The sequence below is a fragment of the Chiloscyllium plagiosum genome, unplaced genomic scaffold, assembly GCF_037043375.1.
Source record: "Chiloscyllium plagiosum isolate Xiang-an unplaced genomic scaffold, Cpla_swu_hap1 HiC_scaffold_39, whole genome shotgun sequence".
NCBI lineage: Eukaryota > Metazoa > Chordata > Chondrichthyes > Orectolobiformes > Hemiscylliidae > Chiloscyllium > Chiloscyllium plagiosum.
This window is the reverse complement of record NW_028270177.1, coordinates 38946073-38971703: the sequence shown is the minus strand read 5'-3', so window position 1 is coordinate 38971703 and position 25631 is coordinate 38946073. Positions and strand designations below refer to the sequence as shown.

General features: G+C 42.8%; 1 protein-coding gene across 1 annotated transcript in view; it reads left to right on the top strand.

Moving 5' to 3' along the window:
* The window catches only part of fah (fumarylacetoacetate hydrolase (fumarylacetoacetase)), a 57981-nt gene that overhangs the window by 296 nt on the left and 32054 nt on the right, over positions 1–25631 (top strand). Inside the window, exons 2-6 of the mRNA XM_043677625.2 lie at positions 4160–4270; positions 16701–16822; positions 18555–18604; positions 22285–22375; positions 24947–25044. Of these exons, the coding sequence (XP_043533560.2) occupies positions 4160–4270; positions 16701–16822; positions 18555–18604; positions 22285–22375; positions 24947–25044 (472 nt within the window). The remainder of the gene's footprint in view (positions 1–4159; positions 4271–16700; positions 16823–18554; positions 18605–22284; positions 22376–24946; positions 25045–25631) is intronic.

Here is a 25631-nt window from a genome sequence, read left to right as displayed (position 1 = left end):
TCTGTTTCTGTCTCTTCATAGAGATGCTGAGCTTGCCAGTACAGTACTCCCTGTTTAAGATCTCCAACACAGAGTCGCTTATGCAGTATTTTGCATTAGTGTTGACGTCTGGGCTGTGAACCACACACGCAGTACAGCACTGCTTTCTAATGTAATTTTTTTCCCGTGACACTGAGCAGTAAAAATTCTCAGAAGGTGCCTGGATTACACCCCAGTGTTTTTGTCACTTTCTAATCAGTGTGTTTAGTTTGGGGATATATTTGATGAAGTGTCTACCATAATATGCAGTTTCCTCAACAGTGTTTACATAGCGCCTTTCAGTCTCAGCACAGTCCGGAGTGAAATATTTCCCAAAGGTACTCATTGTAGCAATGTCTCATTGTATTAGTCAGAACATTCCTCAGGCACAGCAATGAGGTAAATGATCATGTGTTTTTAATGATATTGATTTCAGGATAAATATTGAGCAGAAAATCAGGGAAAACTTCATTGTATGAGATTCCATGTCGTATGTAATCTTTGGATGTCCACTTGAGAGGACAAATAATGCCTTGATTTAACATCCAACGCAAAAACGGGGCCAAATGACAGTTCACCTCAGTACTATGTGGGAGGTGTAGGCCTAGGAGAGAGAATACTGCAAAGCTTATCCAGCGTAGACCCTCTGGTTTACAGATCCATAGCCAGTGTCATCATGGTACAATAGACTTCCTTTGGACGTGACACGGAGGGGTTGAGCAAGGATAAGGCTAGGTTATGGAGAGGGTGAACATGCACTCAAGGGAAAGCTACATAACTGCAGACAATATATCGTGAGCATGTTCTAACCAGTGAAGAAAAATCTCAGTGTCTGTTTTCGAGAAGATGCAAAACAGGTCCACTGCAGGAACCTGATGTTCAAAATGCGATAACAATTGGCCAGAGATTTCACAAGATTGTAAATAAACCATAATCAGTATCAGAAACATGCGAAAAACAGTTTAGCAATGTGGTCAAAAGAGCGTGTTTGAAGAAATTTACATTATTTAAAGAATGATACAATTGCATAGATCAAGGGCATCCACTTGTCAGTTAAGTCAAGGGTCACAGTCAAGCAGTGTCATGAACCAGCAGTTCCTGCCAACACTACACTGACCTTCACCGGCCCTGGATCAGAGACCTCTATCAGCAGAGTTATGATGACCTTGGATTGCAATCAGGAGACAAATTTCTTCACCAATCATTGTCAGAAAAGTCAACAAGATCTTTAAAATTATAGGAAATAAAGACTACTGCTGAAAATATGTTAATGATTTACAACTTTTATGTGAAATGTGGCTCAAGTAAAGCCAGGAATGACCGCTCTGTATTTGTCTACCTTGCTTTGAGACAGAGAAAATGGGGGCATGGGGCTCAGAGTATTGGCTAAAGAAACAATCATGGCTAGAATGACAGTTGAGAAGATCACGTCAGTTCACACAAATTGAACCAAGGAATTAAAAAAAAGGGGAAATCACACTGCCAATAGTATTCAATAGACCGCCAAACAGTTAGAGGGACAGAAAAAAGCAAATCTGTCAGCAAATTGCTGAGAAGTGATGATGCAATTGGACAGTAACAGTGGGGCCGATGGGGCTAATATTCCACCTGAAAATTAACCGGGAATATTTCAGTGGAGCAGATACAGAGAATGCAGAACACCAGAGACCATGCAATCAGGAAAAATATTTTATGTCAGAAGATAACAAGGCCAGGAAGAAAGGGATTTAGTTTTAGGAAATGAAGCTGGGTAGATAGAAGAGATATTGGAAGGGGAATATAATGATGGTCACTATCACAATTCAGTTGATTTGAAATAGTTACAGAAAAGTGCACAGTAGACCAAAAACAATGTTACTAAACTGAGATGTGATTGACAAAAGTAGCCTGGAAACAATTGTAGGTGTTGTAGATAATTTATATTTAAAAAAATTCATTAAGTGGGCAATGGGCATCATTGGCTGGCAAGCATTTATAACCCATCCCTAGTTTAGATTAGATTACTTACAGATTAGATTACTTACAGTGTGGAAACAGGCCCTTCGGCCCAACAAGTCCACACTGACCCGCCGAAGCGCAACCCACCCATACCCCTACATTTACCCCTTTAGCCTAACACTACGGGCAATTTAGCATGGCCAATTCACCTGACCCGCACATTGTGGGAGGAAACCGGAGCACCCGGAGGAAACCCACGCAGACACGGGGAGAACGTGCAAACTCCACACAGTCAGTCGCCTGAGTCGGGAATTGAACCCGGGTCTCTGGCGCTGTGAGGCAGCAGTGCTAACCACTGTGCCACCGTGCCGCCCACAAGTTGCCCTTGAGATGGTAGTGACAAGCTGCCGTTTTGAACCACTGCAGTCCACGTGCTGTAGGTAGATCCACAATGCTCTTAGGGAGGGAAATCCAGAATTTTGACCCAGCCACAGTGAAGTAATGATGATATATTTCCAAATCAAGATGGTGAGTGGCTTGGAGGGGAACTTGCAGGTGATCGTATTTCTACTATATCTGTGCTCTTTTCCTTCTAGATGGAAGTGGTTGTGGGTTTGGAAGGTGCTTTGGTGAATTTCTTCAGTGTATCTTGTAAATAGTACACACTGCTGCAGCTGAGCTTTGGTGGTGGAGGGCGTGGATGCTTGTTAATGTGTTGCCAATCAAATGGGCTGCTTTGCCCTGGATTGTATCAAGCTTCTTGAGTGTCCATGGAGCTGCATTCATCCAGGAAAGTGGAAAATGTTCCATCACACTCCTAACTATTCCTTGGGGAGTCAGGAGGTGATTTACTTGCTGCAGTATTCCCAGCCTCTTGTCCTTGGAGCTACTGTATTTATATGGTGAGTGTAGTTGAGTTTCTGGTCAATGGTAACCTCCAGGATGTAGATGGTGTGGGATTCAATGGTGGTAGCATTAAATGTCAAGGGCAGTGGTTCGATCATATCTTATTGGAGATCAATGAGTAGTGAAAACAGTGAGCAGTGGGAAGAATTCAAGTAGAAAGAGAGTGCTCAAAACAAATGTAATCACAGAAAGAATAAGGAAAGGTTTTCAGATATTAAAGAGCATGTAGAATAGGACAAGGTTCAAAAAGGGGAAGCTCGTCCCTGTACTGCAGAAAATCTAGAGCAGTATAAAACATGCAGGGTGACATTTGCAATCACATTAGGAAAACAAAGAGGTTGCATGAAAAGATATTGGCAAGCAAACTAAAAAGAAAATTCAAAAATACATGAACAGCAGAACGATAACCCTTAAGGAAAGACCAAAAGTACAAAGTTAGAAGATGTAGGCATGTTTATTTCAACATGTGCAGAAGCTCTGTGGTTGTCAGTCATTAGCTCAAATGTATTCATGGGAGAAGAGGTGAGATATTGTCTTATACTGAGAGACTTTCTAGGCTGAATGAGAATAATAAACTGGGGAAAAAAGTAAATATTTGCAGAAAAGTGGGCAGAACGATTAAAACCAGAGCAGGATGTAAATGTTGTGGGGGGCATCACATAAAGGAAGCATGTTGAGTGTGGGGAAACACTGCTCTAACTGCAAGAAACTGTATGTGTTTAGGTGGAAAGAAGCAAAGGAAGCCCACAGGGAGAGTCAGATGCTGAAGATACGTCAGACAATGTTTCTTATGTATCTTTCAATAGGTTGCCGTTGTCAGGTGTAAAGGTACTTATCGTTTATGACTGTTAGAATGATGACTGCAGAAGAACAGCATCAAGTGAACGTGATGTATCAGATAGGTACTGGTACTTTGTACAACATCATGAGTTTCAAGGAGATGTGTGAAATGACTCAAGATAGTACTTTCTGAGCAGGAATATTGGACTGTGAGCAAGAGTTTCTGGGTTCCACTCTGTTTATTTCTAAGTTATTGTGGGCTATGTGTGTTGCTACTGACCAGCTCAGCATGGGGACCCTCATGAATAGTTAACTAGCCTCTCTGTGACTGTGTGAAATGTTCAGCTACAGACATTTGAATAATTGAGGATAGTAGAAATGACAATACTGTACACAGACAGATCATACTCTCAGTTGTATCTGTTCCAGAGCTAGTCCTCAAAATGGAACTTTCTACCTGCTTTGAGTATGTATCTAGTTTCATTTTGGTTATCTCTGCTTTCATTTTTCCTTTCAGCCAACCCATAGAATCGGTGTTGCTATTGGAGACCAGATCTTAGATCTCAATGTTGTTAAACATTTCTTCACTGGCTCAGCTCTCTCTAAACATCAACATGTCTTCAGCCAGGTAAGGTGTACCACGAGCTGGAATTAGTGGCTAGTCTTCTGTGAAGTAATTTCTACTCCCTTCAAGCCCATATAAAGGCTGGGTAATTATCAAGCTGCTCCTCGTATTTATAGTGTCATTCACAATCACTGGCACTATATAATGTCCTTTGCCGCTTGTGAAATGCTTTTCCAAAGTGTAGTCAATATAAGTATTGCAGAACAGTGAGTAGCAATGGGATTGTGACAATCCCTTTAGGGATTGAGGGTTAAATATTGGGGGGAATCTTTAAATTGCAGTGTAGAATCATTCAGCAACTGAATCTCAGTTCAATGTCTCAACTGACAGGTATCTCCACCACCTAGGATTCGTGTTTAATTCTGTACAAAGAGTTATCAGCAGACTTTGGGCTTTTTCACCATTTTCTACATAAGTGGGCTTTTCATGTTATGTTACTGATTTTGTAGTAATCAGTGACGAACTTCACCCCATATGAAAGCATCCATGTGCAATTAACTTTGGTGGTATATGGAGTCAGACTAAAGTGGAACAATTAATTTGATGCATTCTGTTTATTGTGGATGTACTATTTTCAGAAATGTTGAGCAAGGACCTGAGCACTCATTTATAGATTTTTGGAGTTAACCTGTTTATGGCTGGTGATGGCTAACCTGGCAGCAATCATGTCCAAGATCTATTGCTTCTGATCTTCATTAGAGAAACCATGTGATCATGTCATTGTGACAGCAGTGCAACTTTGAATAAGATGTAGTTCTTAGGAATAGATTGCCAAGTATCCTTATAAAAGTATTGGAAGAACAGCTTCAAAGTTTTAAGTCTGTTGAAGGGTGATGTTGTAGGCTTGGTGTGAGAAAATTAGTCTCATTTTCTTAATTGGATTGTCAAATAGAAGCCACTTCTTCATTAAGGCTAAAATTCAAAAAAACTTATAGTCTAACAGTTCTTTCAATCAGTGCCAGATATATTGTTGTTGATACATGCCGGTTAGCTTAACATCTGTAATAGGGAATATGCAATAAAACTGTTATTGAAGAGATTAGTTTAGAGCACTTGGTAATTGGGTAACAACATGGTTTTAAGAAAATGCAATCATGTTTGATCAGTCTATTGCAGTCCTTTGAAAAGATGGCTCTTGCTGTGGGTAACTGGAAACTGTTGGATATACTGTACTTGTTTCGAAAAGGTATTTGCTGATGTATTGCATTATGGAAAACAAAAGCTTATATGTAAAAGCTAGCATATTGGAATGGTTAAAAACATGAGCGGCATGATGGCTCAGTGGTTAGCACTGCTACTCGCAGCATCAGGGACCTAGGTTCAATTTCAGCTTTAGGCGACTGTCTGTGTGGAGTTTGCACATTCTCCCCGTATCTGAGTGGGTTTCCTCCGGGTGCTCCGGTTTCCTCCCATAGTCTAAAGATGTGCAAGTCAGGTTAATTGGCCATGCTAAATTGCCCATAGTGGTAGGTGCATTAGTAGGGAGTAGGGGAATGGGTCTGGGTGGGTTACTCTTCGGAGGGTCGGTGTGGACTTGTTGGGCCGAAGGGCCTGTTTCCACACTGTAAGTAATCAAATCTAAAAAGAGTCTTGAGCTGATAATTCTCAGAGATAAGAATGCTAACACTGAGCCAGGCTAACATCTTAAAAGAAAGTACATATCGATTTAGATTATTACCTGGTATGGACTTGTGGAGAGTTTCAGTAAATGATTATTTAATTCAAATTAACATTAAAGTAGGTTGTGAAAATAAGTAAGGAGCTTTGACCACATATCCGCTGTTTGGATTTATCAGCAATACTGTGGGTTAGTTGGCCAACATCCTTTCCAAATGTTTTAAATAAATTCCACCTATTCAGGTGCATCAGCTGGGTGACATACCTGTTGCCATATCATGCTACAGTATATTGGGATCCTTGAGCAACGTACAATCTTCAGATAGAGCTAGTCAGAAGAAACGAAACACACACTTGGAAAGCCCCTCGATATGCTTTGAAATGATGGATGACAATGCTCACACAGGGACTCTCCATCAGATTGTGCCATCCCTCTCTTGCCTTTGCTGGTGTTTGTTCAATGCAAATTATTGCAACACTCTGTTAGATTAGATTAGATTAGATTAGATTAGATGCCATGCAGTCTCGTGACTCAGCACTGTGGTCATTCAATTCGTCATGCTTGTCACTCTTTATGTATCATAGTGATTCCTTGTTATTCACAAACTGGTTTTGGAAAGCATGCTTGACACAACATCTGACACTGTGTAATGACAGGAAGGAGTTTGGAAACTAACCCATAGAGTCTGAAATTCAGGTTATCATTCCAACTTGTAATATTGACTTGGAGTGCCCTACTCATCCAAGGATGAATAAACACAGTCAATCAGTAATTCACCCTCTCATTTTAAATCAGTGAGAGGTGAAATCTAGTGGGGAAGGAGTCACCTTTGTCAGAATCTGACTGTATGGCTCATAAGATCACTCTGTGTTTAGAGGGCAGACCACACAACAGAAGATACCAAAATGAAAGCTTCCTTTAAAGATAATTTGGGTAATTTTCAAGACACAATGTGCCTGGAGAGGAGGTTTTTTTTACTTCTTGAGACCGGCACCTGTTGTGGTTTTGCTCATGAACACAAGCTATATTAACTTGGAGTCATGTGTGCCTCACCTTTTCCTGCAATGAGCAATATCAAATTCTCTTTCCTGACTCTGCATGTCATTTAAAAATTACAAGCAGCGAGATAAGGAGCTGGATTTTCAATCAAGGGCTGGGAACTGGAAGTGGATGCTCCATCTGGATTCTGATCCTGATATGGGCAGGCTAACACAATCTTCAATGCCTCGTGCCAATTAAAGCCCAGCGAGTGAGATCAGGCAATGGCACTGGACAGCCAATGGAAGGCCCTCCAGCACTCACTCATCAATGGGAACCACCTATCATACAATGAGATGGGAACTGCTGATTAGGATATAGACACAGGTGATGGTCTACTGGTATTCATAGGTTCAAATCCCGCCACAGCAGATGGTGGAATTTGAATACAGTTTTAAAACTTAGAATCTACTGATGACCACTGCTGATTGTTGGAAAACCCACCGAACTCATTAATGTTTTCAGGAAAGGAAATCTTCCATGCTTACCTATTCAGGCCTACTTGTGAGTCCAGACCCACAGCAATGTGGTTGATTCTCAGAAGCCCTCTGAAAAGGTCTAACAAGCCATTCAGTTCAAGGGCAACTAAGGCTGGTCACAGGTATAGACAGGAGAAATCGAGTGAATCCTTAGAAGAGTATAAAGGCAGTAGGAATATACTTAAGAGGGAATCAGGAGGGCAAAAAGGGGACGTGAGATATCTTTGGCAAATAGGGTTAAGGAGAATCCAAAACGATTTTACAAATCGTTTGTGGGCGGCACGGTGGCACAGTGGTTAGCACTGCTGCCTCACAGCGCCAGAGACCCGGGTTCAATTCCCGCCTCAGGCGACTGACTGTGTGGAGTTTGCACATTCTCCCCGTGTCTGCGTGGGTTTCCTCCGGGTGCTCCGGTTTCCTCCCACAGTCCAAAGATGTGCAGGTCAGGTGAATTGGCCATGCTAAATTGCCCGTAGTGTTAGGTAAGGGGTAGATGTAGGAGTATGGGTGGGTTGGCGCTTCGGCGGGGCGGTGTGGACTTGTTGGGCCGAAGGGCCTGTTTCCACACTGTAATGTAATGTAAAAAAATACATTAAGGACATTAGGGAGAGAATAGGACCCCTGAAAGATTAGCAAGGCTGCCGATGTATAGAGCCGGAGGAAATGGGGGAGATATTAAACGAGTATTTTGCATCATTGTTTACTGTATCAAAGGATATGGAAGATATAGAATGTGGGGAAATAGATGGTGACATCTTAAAAAATGTCCATATTACAGAGGAGGAGGTGCTGGATGTCTTGAAATGCATAAAAGTTCTGGATGTAGGTTTGCTTGCTGAGCTGGAAGGTTCATTTCCAGATGTTTCGTCACCCAGCAAACTATCAGACAGATAGTCACACCAACATTAAGCAGAAAAAAGGAAGGAAATACACTCAGGACACAAGAAAGAAAAGCACTGGAAAGACTAAAAAAAGATAAAGACATTGTTATCCTACCTGCAGACAAAGGACGTTTGACAATCATTCTAAATCGAAGAGACTACATTGAAAAAGCGAACACACTACTTACAGATACCAACACTTACCAACAAGTGGTGATAGACCTGACCCCACAACTAGAGAATCAATCACAGCCCTACTCAAAAAACTTCAGAAATCTGGAGAAGTAAATAAGACCGACTTCCAAAAAATGAAACCAGATGGATCCAACACACCACGCTTCTACACATTACCCCAAATTCACAAACCAGGAGCCCCCCTCAGACCCATAGTCTCACTAGCTGGAACACCAACTTATAGATTGACCAAGGAGCTACACCAAAGACTAAAACACTTAATAGAAGACTCACACCACTCCACTCACTCCACCTAAGGATTCTTGAAGACCATCAAAGATACCAAGATAGGAGAGGATGAAATAATAGTCTCCTTTGATGTAACAGCCCTGTTTACATCAATCAACATTAACCTGGCCAAGGAAACACTGACTACACTATTAGAAGACCTAAAAACACATACACCAAACACCACTAACTTCATCAACATGGAGAATATTATCAAGCTAGTGGACCTATGCCTTACCACACACTTCACCTTCAACAATAAAATCTACAAACAGACCAATGGAGCACCTATGGGATCTCCGATATCAGGGTTCTTAACAGAAGTAGTAATGCAGAGACTCAAACAAACAGCTCTGCCAACCATCCAACCCAAACTCTGGGGCTGCTACGTGGATGACACGTTTGTCATCACTAAACGAAAAAAATTAGAGGAAACCTTCAAGACCATCAATAATACCCTTCCTGGCATAAAATTCACTAAAGAGGAGGAAAACAACAACAAACTGCCATTTCTAGATGCCACAATACAGCGAACAGCCAATGGGGATCTTCAAACCAGCGGCAACAGGAAAACAGCACATACAGACCAAATATTGAACTACAGAAGCAATCTTCCCAACATCCGCAAACGAAGCTGCATCAGAACATTATTTCAATGAGCCAACACACACTGCAGCACAGAGGAACTACGCAGAGCAGATGAAAATCACCCATACCATGTATTCAAAAAGAATGGGTACCCAATGAACACAGTCCACCGATTTCTCAGCAACAAACCCAAACAAGCAGACAAAACATGTCCAGAAACCCTAGCCACTCTCCCCTACATCAAAGACACCTTGGAAATGACTGCCAGACTACTCAGACCCCTTGGCATCATGGTAGCCCACAAACCCACCAACACACTAAAACAGCAGCATAACAACTTGAAAGACCCAACACAGACAACAAGCAAAACTAATGTCATTTACAAAATACTGTGCAAGAACTGTAACAAACACTATATCGGACAAACAGGCAGAAAACTAGCCCCCAGGATACATGAACACCAACTAACCACAAAACGACATGACCCTCTCTCACTAATATCCTTACATACAGATAAGGAAGGACACCATTTCGACTGGGGCAACACATCCATCCTAGGACAAGCCAAACAGAGACACACATGAGAATTCCTAGAAGAATGGCATCCCAACCGGAACTCTATTAACAAACACATTGAGTTAGATCTCGTCTACCACCCCTTGAGAAAAAGAACAGGAAGTGACTTCACCACAGGAAATGACATAACCAACTCAAAGAAACCCAAACATAGAAATAGAAAGCAGGAATTATCAGCAGTGCTTCGCCTGAGGCCCACTGAAGATGTTACCTAGTAGGGTGATGAAACGTCTGGAAATGAATCTTCCAGCTCAGCGAGCAAACCTACATCCAGAACCTCAACTTGAGCTGCATATCTTCTCAAAACATGCATAAAAATGGATAAATTCCCAGGACCTGATGAGATGTTCCCGTGAAATCTGTGGGAAGCTAGGAAAGTGATTGCTGGGCCTCTTTGCTGAGATATTTGTACCATCGATAGTCACAGGTGACGTGCCGAAAAACTGGAGGTTGGCTAATGTGGTGCCACTGTTTAAGAAGGGTGGTAAGGACAAGCAGGGGAACTATAGACCGGTGAGCCTGACATCGATGGTGGGCAAGTTGTTGGAGGGAATCCTGAGGGACAGGATGTACATGTATTTGGAAAGGCAAGGACTGATTAGGGATAGTCAACATGACTTTGTGCATGGGAAATCATGTCACACAAACTTGATTGAGTTTTTGAAGTAACAAAGGGATTGATGAGGGCAGACCAGTAGATGTGATCTAAATGGACTTCAGTAAGGCATTCGACACGGTTCCTCATGGGAGACTGGTTAGTAAGGTTAGATCTCATGGAATACAGGGAGAACTAGCCATTTGGGTACAGAACTGGCTCGAACGTAGAAGATCGAGGATGGTATTTTTCAGACTGGAGGCCTGTGACCAGTGGAGTGCCACAAGGATCGGTGCTGGGTCCACTACTTTTCGTCATTATATAAATGATTTGGATGTGAACAAAGGAGGCATAGTTATTAAGTTTTCAGATGACACAAAAATAGGAAGCATAGTGGACAGTGAAGAAGATTAGCTCAGAGTACAATGGGATCTTGATCAGGTGGGCCAATGTGCTGAGAAGTGGCAGATGGAGTTTAATTTACATAAATACGAAGTGCTGCATTGTGAAAAAGCAAATCAGAGCAGGACTTATACACTTAATGGTAAGGTCCTAGGGAGTGTTGCTGAACAAAGAGACCTTGGAGTGCAGGTTCATAGCTCCTTGAAGCTGGAGTCAAAGGGAGATAAGAGAGTGAAGAAGGCATTTGGTATGCTTTCTTTTATTGGTCAGAATATTGAGTACAGGAGTTGGGAGGTCATGTTGCGGCTGTACAGGATATTGGTTAGGCCACTTTTGGAATATTGCATGCAATTCTGGTCTCCTTCCTATCAGAAGGATGTTGTGAAATTTGAATGGGTTCAGAAAAGATTTACAAGGATGTTGCCAGGGTTGGAGGGTTCGCCAGAATGCCCCCAGTCCCTTCATCCAGATCATTAATATATAAAGTGCAGCCCCAACACTGATCCCTGCGGGACACCTCTTGTCACTCTCTGCCATTCCGAAAAAGAACCTTTTACCCCAACTCTCTGCCTTCTGTCAGACAGCCAATCCTCAATCCATGCCAGTAGCTCACCTCAAACACCATGGGCCCTCATCATACTCAGCAGCCTCCCATAAGGCTTATCAAAGGCCTTTTGGAAGTCTAGATAGATAACATCCAGTGGGTTTCCCTGGTCTAACCTACTTATTACCACTTCAAAGAATTCTAACAGGTTTGTCAGGCATGATCTCCCCTTACTAAATCCATGCTGACTTGTTCTAATCCGACTCTGCACTTCCAAGAATTTAGAAATCTCATCCTTAACGATGGATTCTAGAATTTTACCTACAACCGAGGTTAGGCTAATCGGCCTATAATTTTCCATCTTTTGTCTTGATCCTTTCTTGAACAAGGGGGTTACAACAGCGATTTTTCCAATCATCTGGGATTTTCCCTGACTCCAGTGATTTTTGAAAGATTCCAACCAACACCTCCACTATTTCTTCAGCCACCTCCCTCAGAACTCTAGGATGTAGCCCATCCAGGCCAGGAGATTTATCAATTTTTAGACCTTTTAGCTTTTCTAGCACTTCCTGTTTTGTAATGGCTACCATAGCTGAAAATGATTGCTGGAAAAGCGCAGCAGGTCAGGCAGCATCCAAGGAACAGGAGAATCGACGTTTCGGGCATAAGCCCTTCTTCAGGAATGAGGAAAGTGTGTCCAGCAGGCTAAGATAAAAGGTAGGGAGGAGGGACTTGGGGGAGGGGCATTGGGAATGCGATAGGTGGAAGGAGGTTAAGGTGAGGGTGATATCATACTCAACTCTGCCCCTTGACTGTCCTTAATTGTTGGGATATTACCCATGTCTTCCACTGTAAAGACTGACGCAAAGTACTTATTATGTTCTTCAGCTATTTCCTTATCTCCCATCACTAGCCTTCCTGCATCAATTTGGAGTGGCCCAATTTCTACTTTTGCCTCTCATTTGTTTCTTTTATATTGAAAGAAACTTTTACTATCATTTCTAATATTACTGGCTAGCTCACCTTCATATTTGATCCTCTCCTTCCTTCTCTCTTTGTTATCCTCTGTTTGTTTTTGTAGTCTGCCCAATCTTCTGATTTCACAGTGCTCTTGGCCACCTTATCGGCTCTCTCTTTTTCTATGATATATTTCATGACTTCCTTTGTCAGCCATGGCTGTCTAATCCTCCCCCGGATAATATTTCTTTTCTTTGGGATGAACCTCTGTACTATGTCCTTGATTATACCCAGAAACTCATTGTTGCAGTGCTGTCTTCCCCACAAGGCTCTGCTTCCAGTCGATTTTCGTCAGTTCCTCTCATGCCCTTGTAATTACCTTTATTTAACTGTAACGCCATTACATCTGATTTTGCCTTCTCTATTTCAAACTGCAGACTGAACTCTACCATATTATGATCGCTGCCTCCTAAGTGTTCCCTTACTTTAAGATCTTTTATAAAGTCTGGCTCATTACATAGCACTATGTCCAGAATAGCCTGCTTCCTTGTGGGCTCCATCACAAGCTGTTCCAAAAAGCCATCCTGTAAGCATTTCATGAATTCCTTTTCTTTGGATCCACCGGCAATATTATTCACCCAGTCCATTTGCATATTGAAGTTCCCCATGATCACCATGACCTTGCCTTTCTGACATGCCTATCTATTTCCTGGTACATCTTGCGCCCCTGGGTCCTGATCACTGCTGGGAGATCTGTACGTAACTCTGTATGGCTTTTTTGGCATTGTAGTTCCTCAACTCCACCCACACGGACTCCACATCATCTGACCCTATGTCATTCAGAGCCATAGATTTCATTTCATTTCATTCCTAACTAACAAGGCAACCCTGCCCCCTCTGCCCACCTCCCTGTCTTTTCAATAAATTGTAAATCCTTGGATGATTAATTGCCAGTCCTTAACCCCCTGTAACCATGTTTCTGTGATGCCTAACACATTATAATAATTCACAATGATTTGTGCTGTTAATTCATCTACTTTGTTACAAATACTACGAGCATTCAAGTAAAGCACCTTGATGTTAATTTTCATATCCTCAGGATTTCCATCGCCTCTAGTGATATGTCCTAAGTTATCCTTCCTCTTTTCTTCATTCCTAGTCTGCTTCGAACTTAAACCCTGCACACATGCTAACCTGCTGCTTATCTTTCTAGTTGACTCCATACTCCCTGTTGCTTTCTCATTCCCTCCCCTCGACTCACCAACCTATTTATCCTTTTAGCCAGAACACTGGTTCCAGATCGGTTCAGGTGGAGACTGTCCCATTGGTACAGATACCTCCGGTTCCAAAACTGATGCCAATGTCCCATGAAATGGAATCCCTCTTTCCCCGCACCAATCTCTCAGCCACATGTTTACTTCCCTAATTTTCTTATCCCTATGTCAATCAGCACACGGCTCAGGCAGTAATCCAGAGATTATGACCCTCGAAGACCTGTTCTTCAATTTCCTTCCTAGTGCTTCATACTTCCCAAACAAGTCCTCCTTCCTAGCCTTGCCTATGTTGTTTGTGCCAACGTAGACCACAATAACTGGATCCTCTCCCTCCCGCTCCAATATCCTTTCAAGCTGGTCGGAGATGTCCTGCCCCCTGGCACTGGCCAGGCAACACACCACACGGTGTGGCTGACCACAGTCAGGCAGGGCTGTGTGGTAGCTGCAAGCTCCCAGCATTAAAAGACTCCAGGTGCACTTGTCCATTAATTTTAGAATACTCATGGACAAAGATGTGAGTGGTCTTAAAGAAAGAGTGCTGAACTGGGGGAAGGCCAACTATAGCAAAGTTCAGCAGGAGCTGGGGAATGTGATTGGGAGTAGCTGTTTGAAGGCAAATCCACATTTGTTATGTGGGAGGCTTTTAAAGAGAGGTTGATTAGAGTGCAGGGCAGACATGCTTCTATGAAAATGAGGGATAGGAATGGCAAGGTTAGGCAACCATGGATGACCAGTGAAATTGTGAGACTAGCTAAGAGGGAAAAGGAAGCATGCATAAGGTTTGGGCGACTGAGGACAGACAAAGCTTTGGAAGAATACTGGGAATGTAGGACCAATCTGAAACAAGGAATTAAGAGGGTTAAAAAGGGTCATGAGATATCTTTAGCAAACAGTGTTAAGGAAAATCCTAAAGCCTTTTATTCATATATAAGGAACAAGAGGGCAACTAGAGAAAGGGTTGGCCCACTCAAGGACAAAGGAGGGAAGTTATGCGTATTCTTAACAAATACTTTACATTGGTATTCACCGAGGAGAGGGAAATGGAGGATGTTGAAGTTAGGAATAGATCTTTGAGTACTCTAGGTCAAGTTAGCATAAGGAGGGCGGAAGACTTGGGTATTCTAAAAGGCATTAAGGTAGACAAGTCCCCAGGTCTGGATGGGATCTACCCCAGGTTACTGAGGGAAGTGAGAGAGGGAATAGCTGGGGCTTTAACAGATACCTTTTCAGCATCCTTGAACAAGGATGAGTTCCCGGAGAGCTAGAGAATTGCTAATGTTGTCCTCTTGTTTAAGCAGGAATACTCCAGGTAATTATAGACCAGTGAGCCTGATGTCAGTGGTAGGAAAGCTGCTGGAGAAGATACTGAGGGATAGGATCTATTCTCATTTGGAAGAAAATGGGCTTATCAGTAATGGGCAGCATGGTTTTGTGCAGGGAAGGGCATGTCTAACAAACCTAATAGAATTCTTTGAGGAGGTGACAAAATTGATTGATGGGAAAAAGGCTGTATATGCCATACACATGGACCTTAGTAAGGCTTTTGATAAGGTTCCCCATGGTAGGCTGATGGAGAAGGTGAAGTCACTTGGGGTCCACGGTGTTCTAGCTAAATGGATAGAGAACTGGAGATGGAGAGTAGTGGTGGAAGGAGACCTGTGACCAATGGTGTGCCACAGGGATCATGCTGGGACCACTGTTGTTTGTGATATACATAAATGATTTGGAGGAAGGTATCAGTTGCCCGATGAGCAAGTTTGCAGATGACACTAAGATTGGCGAAGTTGCAGATAGTGAAGATTAGATTAGATTCCCTACAGTGTGGAAACAGGCCCTTCGGCCCAACCAGTCCTCACCAACTCTCTGAAGAGTAACCCACCCAGACCCATTTCCCTCTGACTAATGCTCCTAACACTACAGACAATTTAGCATGGCCAATTCACTTAACCTGCACATCTTTGGACTATGGGAGGAAACGGAGCACCCAGAGGAAACCCACGCAGACACGGGGAGAATGTGCAAACTCCACACAGACAGTTGCCCAAGGCTGGAATTGAACCTGGGACCCTGGTGCTGTGAGGCAGCAGTGCTAACCACTGAGCACACTGTCAGAGAATATAGCAGAATACAGATAGTTTGGAGAGTTGGCCAGAGAAATGGCAGATGGAGTTCAATCCAGGCAAATGTGAAGTGATGCATTTGGAAGATTCTAATCAAGAGCAAACTATACAGTAAATGGAAAAGTCCTGGAGAAAATTGACATACAGAGAGAGTCACAGAGGTTGAGGGGGGACCTGATTGAGGTCTACAAAATCATGAGAGGTATAGACAGGGTGGATAGATAGCAAGGAGCTTTTTCACCAGAGTAGGGGATTCAATTATTAGGGGTCATGAGTTCAAAGTGAGAGGGGAAAGGTTTAAGGGAGATATGCGTCAAAAGTTCTTTACGCAGAGGGTGGTGGGGGCCTGGAACGCGTTGCCAGTGGAGGTGGTAGAGATGGGCACGATAGTGTCATTTATGATGTATCTAGACAGATACATGAATGGGCAGGGAGCAAAGGGATACAGATCCTTAGAAAATAGGCAGTAGGTTTAGGTAGAGGACCTGGATCGGTGCAGGCTTGGGGAGCCGAAGGGCCTGTTCCTGTGCTGTAATGTTCTCTGTTCTTTGTTCTTTGTGCAGTTTCCTGCTATGAGCAAGTGCTACGCTCAATCTGAGGGACCACACGCACTTCTAAAAACCCAGCGCATGGTCTCAACCTGACTTGCAATGGTGCACACCCAACAATATAAATACAGTCTAAAGGTCTACCAAATCTCCCAAATGATTGCAAATGTGTGGAGATTTCTTCTGTACATCAGAACATTTCCAGTGACTTAGTTACCAGCAATGATAATGAGTTAGAAACATGGGATGATCTGCTAGAGAAGGAGACTGTTTGCCCACCACGCCTGTATTATATTCCTGCACTTGTAAGAAACCAATGGCTGTCAAACGTTGTCTATGTCTGTGTTGCAGCCGACCCTTAACTCTTTCATGGCTCTTGGCCATGAAGCCTGGAGGGAAGCTCGAGCTTTTCTGCAGCAGCTCCTGTCGGCTGGTGAAGCAACACTGCGGGATAACAAAGAACTGAGGCAAAGGTAAGGAATCATTACCTCGACCTGGCCACAATAAGTTTTTACTGAATGCTGTTAAAATTAATCTTTTAAATCTTGTGTGCTTGGATGAATGCTGGGTGCCTGATGTGTGTTGAGTGTCCAGGGGCTGGTTGGTAGGTTGCTCTGGGTCCAAATAACAAATTCTGCATTTTCTGCATAACTCCTTACAACAACAAGCTCCATTTAGATAGTGTCTTTAACAGGGCAAAGCATCAAAGGAACATTATCACACAACAGTTTACACTGAGCCACTTCAGGGCAAGTGACCCAAACCTTGGTCAAAGAGGTAGATTTTAAGGTGTGCCTTAAAGGATAAAAGAGAAATGAAAATACTTAAGGAGCAATTTCTGGAGCTGAGGACCCGCACAAATGAACGCATGTTCACGAATGGTGGAGCAGTAATGCCGGAGAGGCCAGAATTGGAAGAGGGCTGAAGTTTTGGATGGTTATAATACTGTAGGAGATTGCAGAAATACAGAAGGGTCACAATATGCCCCATATGGTGGGCGGCACGGTGGCACAGTGGTTAGCACTGCTGCCTCACAGCGCCAGAGACCCGGGTTCAATTCCCGCCTCAGGCGACTGACTGTGTGGAGTTTGCATGTTCTCCCCGTGTCTGCGTGGGTTTCCTCCGGGTGCTCCGGTTTCCTCCCACAGTCCAAAGATGTGCATGTCAGGTGAATTGGCCATGCTAAATTGCCCGTAGTGTTAGGCAAGGGATAAATGTAGGGGTATGGGTGGGTTACGCTTCGGCGGGTCGGTGTGGACTTGTTGGGCTGAAGGACCTGTTTCCACACTGTAATGTAATCTAATAATCTGCAACTTCTGAAAGAAATACAATGTTTGAACATGGGTGAAGCTGCTACCAAGATATGCCCTATCCAAAGTTCGTACAATTAACCGTTGATTAGTATTTAGGTCAGTAGTGATCCCAGTGCTCTCTTGGGTGTGAAATCTCCTTGGAAAGGTTTTTGACTTGGGAGAGAAATACATCACTTCAAGCCTCCGTCAGGTTTCTGTCTGCCTTCCCCTCAGATTCCCCATTCCTCGGTGGCTGACCACACATCTCATATCTTGATGGTGTTACTGTATCCAGGAGACTACACTCTCCTTGTTACCATGTCATTTGAACACTGCTGTCTGTTCCTGAGGGATGGGGTCTCCACACTCTCTTAAGAAACCTCTAGAAATAGAAATGAAACACAAATCCATGAAAGCCCCAAGTCCCACTATACTTTTCTTCTCTGCCCTGCACCAGCAAACCCTGGGAGAGAGGATGGGAGAAAGCAGCATTATGGGGCATAATTTTAAGGTGATTGGAGGAAGGTTTAGGGGAGATGCCAGAGATAGGTTCTTTACACAGAGAGTGGTGGGGGTGTGGAATGCACTGCCAGCAGTGGTAGTAGAGTCAGATACATTAGGATCATTTAAGTCACTCTTGGATGGAAGTTAGTACAATGAAGGGTATGTAGGTTAGTGTAATCTTAGAGTAGGATAAAAGGCTGGCACAACATCGAGGGCCAAAGGGCCTGTACTGTGCTGTACTGTTCAACGTATTATTTAAATGCAGGAATTGAAATGGGATTGATGATGAATTCTGACCTTGATTGAAGAGTTAGAGGCTTTGTGTAAAAACAAAGCCTTTCATGTCACCTCTTGCTCTCATTGGGTCTACGTATGTGTATATACAAACGTTTGCTTTATTGTTTTACAGAGCATTTGTACCCCAGGCTTCAGCCACCATGCATCTCCCTGCGCAGATCGGTATGTTAAATCTAGAAATACATTTCAACTGACAGAGAGGAGATCTATTTAGTCTCTGATAGGTCAAATGGCCAATGTTCTAAATCCCATGTAATGAATTTTCCTGAACTGAAACTTACAGAAATGCAGGGAAAAAGAATGACTCTTTCAGCCTGTCCCAACCAGCCCCTTGAAGTTTCCACCAGGTGGGATTGTTTTCCTCCTCTAACTCGGCCGCAATATCATGAAAGTAGATCTTGAGGAAGCATTACCTTCAAGGTTATCTTAATGGGCCTAATCTGAGAATTCCCAAAGCCTGTGGTCTCATCAACCCAGCAGTCCCAGCATGGAGCCTCAGTTGATAGGCTGGAGACAGGGTAACAGCAGAGTCACTCTCTGCCTTGCCCAGTGTCACTGGAACATATAGACTCCTGATGCCTCAAGTTCAATGTTTCTGCCCAATGCAGTAACTGACCAACAACAAGCACATCTAAAAGATTTGAACCTTGGGAACACTGCACATTGGAAAGGTAATTGTAGAATTCCTTATCACTCTACTGTTCTCACCACATTCTTTTAAACAGGGATGTTTAAACATCCCCTCCCCCTCATTCTGCCGCACACAGAAACTTCTTACATTATACATCATATTAGAATTCCTACAGTGTGGAAGCAGGCCATTCGGCTCATCGAGTCTATGTTGACCCTCCAAACTGCATCCCACCCAGACCCACTTCCCCTACTAACTGCTGACCTACTGTTCCACCCATTACAGTAATAGCTCATCGAGAGAGAAATCATGGGCTTTTATTCTTTCCCTGTACTAGGGCCCCTTATTGACCTCCCCCCTCATATTTAATCTTCCTCTTCATATCCTACAGGTGCCCTGAATCAGGAACCATAGTCACTATGGTATCAAACTTTCCTGAAGAAGGGCTTATGCCCGAAACGTCGATTCTCCTGTTCCCTGGATGCTGCCTGACCTGCTGCGCTTTTCCAGCAACACATTTCCAGCTCTGATCTCCAGCATCTGCAGCCCTCACTTTCTATCAAACTTTTTATACTGGTTGAGCAAAGCCAGTTCAAACGCAGTCATAATTGGACTCAAAACGTTCCTTCATTTTCCTTTTTAGCAGATGAAGCCAGATTTGCTGAACTTCTCAAGCACTTTGTTTCTGTTAGCAAATCCTCTTCTTTATGCTCTATGCCTCTATTTATAAAGTCCATAGAAAACACAGTTTTGTATCATACACTGGACAACCAAGACTTCATCAGACAATTACACACAACTTAATTGTTCGCACTGTGCAACCTGCTCTACTCCTTTAACTTGGCCTGATGTAGTGTCCAGGCAGCAACAGCTCGTAACAGATTTGTATGTCACAACAAGGAGCATAAATAATAATCCCATGTTCAATGATTACGTCTTGAACTAGTCGTGGCATATTCTATGATTGCAATTCCTGGTTTCACTTCAAATTTCAAAAATGGCAAAAAAGCTTCCAGGGAATTAGAATCAACCCATTCGCATGCAAGAATGTGCTATTTTTGTCTGCACAATTAGCTTTGATAACAAAAAAAAAGTTGTCACTGAATGATAAGTATTTTCTTATTTTAAATTGTAACCAGTCATACTTAATAATTGCAAGACATACAGGAAAATAACAGGAGGGCAAAATACTGCAGATGCTGGAAATGGGGCACAGTTTGATTTCCAGGGGGTCCCTTTTCATTCTCAATAACCCACTTATCAGATGATACAGTCATATGGTAACATTGCCATCTGCACTTTGTTGGTATGTGATACATTACGGCTCTCACAGAAGCAGAATTAGAAGAATTCAGAAATATCTTCGATAATCACCACCACTCTATTAAATTTGAAACTACAACACACAAGGAAAACCTTAGAATTCCTAGGCACTCCAGTATTTACATTAGTACAACACAACAGGCTTAAATGAGTAACAAAAGTTTTTTTCCCCAAAGTAACTGACACACTTCTAAATATAAAATGCCATCACCTTAAACATACCTTCTGCAGATTGGTGAGGTCATGATTTATTAATTTCCATTGCAAAACTGGAAGATTTTGAACAGTTTGTTACTATTGTTACTGCATCTCCGATTTAGCCTTAATAAGTTTGACAGTGTTCATTACTGGTGCATCCATTAAACGTTCCCCAGAAACTAGCCTCAGACCATATCAGCCGAAAGCTAGAGGTTTCACATTAATTTGCTCGAAATCCGTTTTCTTAATAATAACAAGTTTTCTTTACTCCACATTTGCTGACTAACTCAAAGTTAGCAGGAACTCCCTCACTATTTGCTCCTGTCCAATCACAGAGTCTTTCTGTCCTGTGCTTGCTGCTGATAAGGCTCACCACCGAACCTGTTTGCTGCTATTTATGATGAGATTGTTGGTCACCTTGTGCTCAGATGTTCCTGGGTCCTGGTTTGGGGACCTGTGGGGATTCTGATCCTTAGTGACGCTTGATGTTCCTACTGGGTGTCACGGTGGCTCAGTGGTTAGCACTGCTGCCTCACAGCACCAGGGACCCAGGTTCAATTCCTGCCTCAGGTGACAATCTGTGTGGAGTTTGCACATTCTCCCCGTGTCTATTTGGGTTTCATCCGGGTGCTCCGGTTTCCTCCCACAATCCAAAGATGTGCAGGTTAGGTGAACATGCTGAACTGCCCATAGTATTTAGGGATGTGTAGGTTAGGTGCATTAGTCAGGGGAAATGTAGAGTAATTGGGTAGGGGAATGGGTTTAGGTGTTCAGACGGTTGGGCTGAATGGCCTGTTTCCACACAGTAGGGTTTCTATGATTCTAGTGAGTCTAACCCTGAATGGGAGGGTATGTGGCCAAGTGAGAACACACTGAACGACACCAAGACTCCCCAAGTCTCCATCAGGTGGGCAACATCACCCAGAATGGATTTGGTTGCCAAATCAATAGCCACACGGACATCGGTCCCACTCTGTGTAAACCGGCTCTCAAGAACTGCAATCTCATCCGGAATGGAATGCCCTCTGCAACCATGTTTGCAAGGTCATTGAGAATGAGTGGCAGTGCTGCCTGAGTCTGGACCCACTAAAGCAGGACACCGTCTTTCCCAGGCCTTGTTCATCATCCCAGCAGCTCCTTGTACCCACTCCTCTGACCTTCTATTGCCCTCGCCTCAGCCTAGAGCACAGACATCACGCACATCTTTGCGAAAGACAATGTTCTGCACCCCCCACCAACTTGTTGCCCCTAGAGACATGTCTCCATGCTCTCCCACACAAGGTATTACTGGTCAGGTTGTGTCTTATTAACGTTAATGCCACTAATTTGACAAATTCAACACTTCAGATATTTTTCATGACGGTTGCTGTTGGAATCATGTAGACCCTCTGGGCTATTGGCTATTGTCAGCCTTTTGTTTCTCTGGAGCATATGTAGGATTGGAAATTGCTTTTCATGTTGTCCAGTGAGGGGCAGCAGAGAGCAGATGAATGTGCCCTGAACCGTCAGTCAAGCAAGGTAGGGCAGGGTTCCAGGCTATTTTGCTCCAAACATAGCAGTGTGCAGCTTGTGGGAAGGAAATAGAGGTGTTTATTAATGCACTGTTAATCAAAGACCAACAGAGAAGTAAAATATCAACTAAATTAAGTGGACAGTTGTTTTGTATTTTGCTAATATGTTTTATTTTCAGGGGATTACACAGATTTTTATTCATCCCTTCATCATGCAACAAATGTTGGAATCATGTTTCGAGGAAAGGACAATGCTCTCATGCCTAACTGGTGAGTGATGATTCTGTAATCCTCCCGTGGGTCCAAATCCACAGGCACTTCGAAGTAGAAGGATAAGGGCAGTAGACATATGGGAACACCAGCACCTGCAAGTTCTCCTCCAAGTTCTTCACCATTCTGACTTGGAAATATCTTGCCATTCCTTCACTGTTGCTGGATCAAACTCCTGGAATTCTCACCGTAATGGCATCGTGGGTCTACGTACAGCACATTGATTCAAGAAAGCAACTCACCCTCACCTTCTCAATGGCAACTAGGGATGGCAATAAATGATGACACTCACATACCCCAGATGAATAATAAAAAAGCTCTGCTGTGGCTATTTGGGGGACTCTGGTGCCTGGTTGAAGGTTTCCAAGTAAAGGTTGCCAAGTCTGGTCAGACGTATTCCTGAAGACCTGCCATCCCCAAACATAATTGTTTGTGGAACAAATTCACAAAAAGGTTTTCAAAGGATGAGAGGTATACATTACTTCTAAAAACCTCTGATTTTTCTCAGCAATATCCTCAAGATTAATTTTCAATCTTGGAGATTCCAGGATATTCCTACAGTGTTGGCAATTCCATATTCACACAAAAGCTGGATTTTCGATTGCTAACTCTGGGATGTTTCAGTGTCAGTGTTGGGTGTAAGTGGTCAGTCAGCTCCCGAATCTTATCCGTGGCAGCCTGTGATGCCTCTTTGATGCCTGTGCTAATGTGAATCCCAACAACTGACTGTAGGGGGAAGCAGTGGCACAATGGAATTGTTCCTGAACTAATGCACTGAATCCAGTATTCCAGACTCATGCTCTGTGGACATGAGTTTGAATCCCATCAATGGCCAATAGTGAGACTTGGCTTCATAAAAATCTGGTATTAAAAGCTTCTAACTGAAATGTATAAAGATGGATAGATTATTTCTAATTAACAAATCACCATGTTGCCCAAGGAGTTGACGTGGATTGGGGTGTTTATCCTTGATAGAAAATAAAATTAGCCTCAACTGTTATGTTCTAATGATTGAGATACGTAGTTAAGAACCTTGGTCTATTTGTGTCCAGTGTTATGCCCAATAATGAAGGCAATTCAGAAATGATCAAGAATTTAGAAAGAGAAGCTGAAGAAATTTGTGATATTGACCATGGAAGGAGAAGATGGAAGGTATTCTGGTAAAGATTTATAAAGTAATAAGATGAGATATTTCTGGAAATGTAGCTCAAACTACAAGAAGAAAATTGGACATGGGGACACAGACTTTAGTAAACAAATGGCAAATTTCAGGCTAATATGAGAATGTTTATTCACCCAGAGAGATATGCACATGGAAAAGATGTCCACAGGAGTGAAGATGCTGCAGTTAAATCGCTCAGTGTATCAACTCGATCCATTGCACCCAGCAGATAAGATTACTAGTTTCAGTCGAGCCAATTAACAAGTCAGTTGTTTCTAGTTAAAGTCTGGGGGATCAAATACCAGTGTCAACTGAATATGTTGGGAGTTCCAACTAGGCTTTCAGCACAGTTACAGTCATTCCTCATGGATCCAGTTGAAGCTGTTGCACATTGGTCTGAAGGGATTCATTGTGAGGTGTACATTAAGCATTACCTACTATAATGAGATAATTTAAAACTAGAGGGTATAGGTTTAAGATGAAAGGGGAAAGATTTAAAAGGGACCTGCAGGACAACATTCACACTGAGGATGGTGCATATTTGCATTGAACTGCCAGAGGGAGTCGTAGATGCAGGTACAGTTCCAGCATTTAAAAGACATTTGGATGGATATATGAATAGGAAAGGTTTAGAGAGAAATGAGCCAAACACAGGCAAGTGGGACTAGTTTAGTTTGGGAAACCTGATCAGCATAGACAAGTTGTTCCGAAGGGTCTGTTTCCATGCCATATGGCTCTATATGGACTTGAGAGCAAACAGCTCATGATCTCAAAGGAATGAGACCTAACATCTAGTTCTCATCAAAGTCTCTGTCATGAAATCACTATAACCTGTAACTAACCATTAACGTGCAACACACTATATCTTGTTAACAACAAAAATAGCTTTGGGTTAAATCAATAAGTGGTTTTCCTCTGAAGAAGGGCCATACTGGACTCAAAATGTTAACTGCATTTCTCTTGACAGATACTGCCAGACTTGCTGAGTTTCTTCAGTCTTCTCTATTTGTTTAATGTGGTTTCCCCCACCCCCCCCCCCCCCCCCACTTGACCAAGCAGACCCTGGAGTGTAATCTATTTTAAATGGATGATGACACCAATCTTCATCGCAGGCAGCAGCCTTACACAGCACAGTGAGCTGGCGTAGCCACACAATAGGAACTAGCTGGACCAGTTACCTCTGGGTGAAACCAACTGAGACCAGTCGAAATTTGCTATTGGCTGTTTTTCCAGTTGAGCTGAGCAACCTCTCCAACATAAATCAACTTGTGAGGGACCCATCTTATTCAGGACATACACATGCCAGAGATTAGTTAAGATTAATAGAGCAACATCCATGGACGCAAAATAAAGTCTTGCAATGTGGAGATGGGCAGAGTTTAAACTATATTTCTATGTACCACTCCTAGGTTGCACTTACCTGTTGCTTACAATGGCCGTGCGTCATCTGTCGTTGTGTCTGGGACTCCCATCAGAAGGCCCATGGGACAGACAAACTCAGATGAAGGTAAGTATGAGGCCGTGTGGAATTACTTGGCTGACTTAAATGCTGAATGGTGAGAAATAGTTTGAAGTTCAAAATGTTAGTCTAAACAAATTGGGTAGAAATTGTTTATTCTCCAATAATTCTTCAAAATACTGACATCAGAAAAATTCCATTCAAAAGCTGTAATGCATTAATGTTACTGAAGAGATTGAAACTCTGTTGATGTCATAGTTTTGAGATCTGAATGATATTATCCTATTGATTTTCCTGTAAGCTCTGCAGCAGCTCAGGAGCATGTGAGATAGTGACAGTGGCTGACTGACACCATTTAATCAAATCCATTACAATGATTGTAAGCAGTTGGTGAGGAGGTGACACTTCTTCAAAGGGATCATGCCCTTAGTAAAATTCTTTATTTGGTATGTATGCAACAATACATTGTATTCAATTAGGATCTTTTGTGTAATAAAACATCCCAGGCATTTCACAGGAATGTTTCAAACAAAATTAGCATTAGGTGATTGTAAATCAGGTGACCAAATGTTTTGTCAAAGAAGTAAGTTTTAAGGAATTTCTTAAACAAGGAGAGGATGTGTGGCCTGGGATCC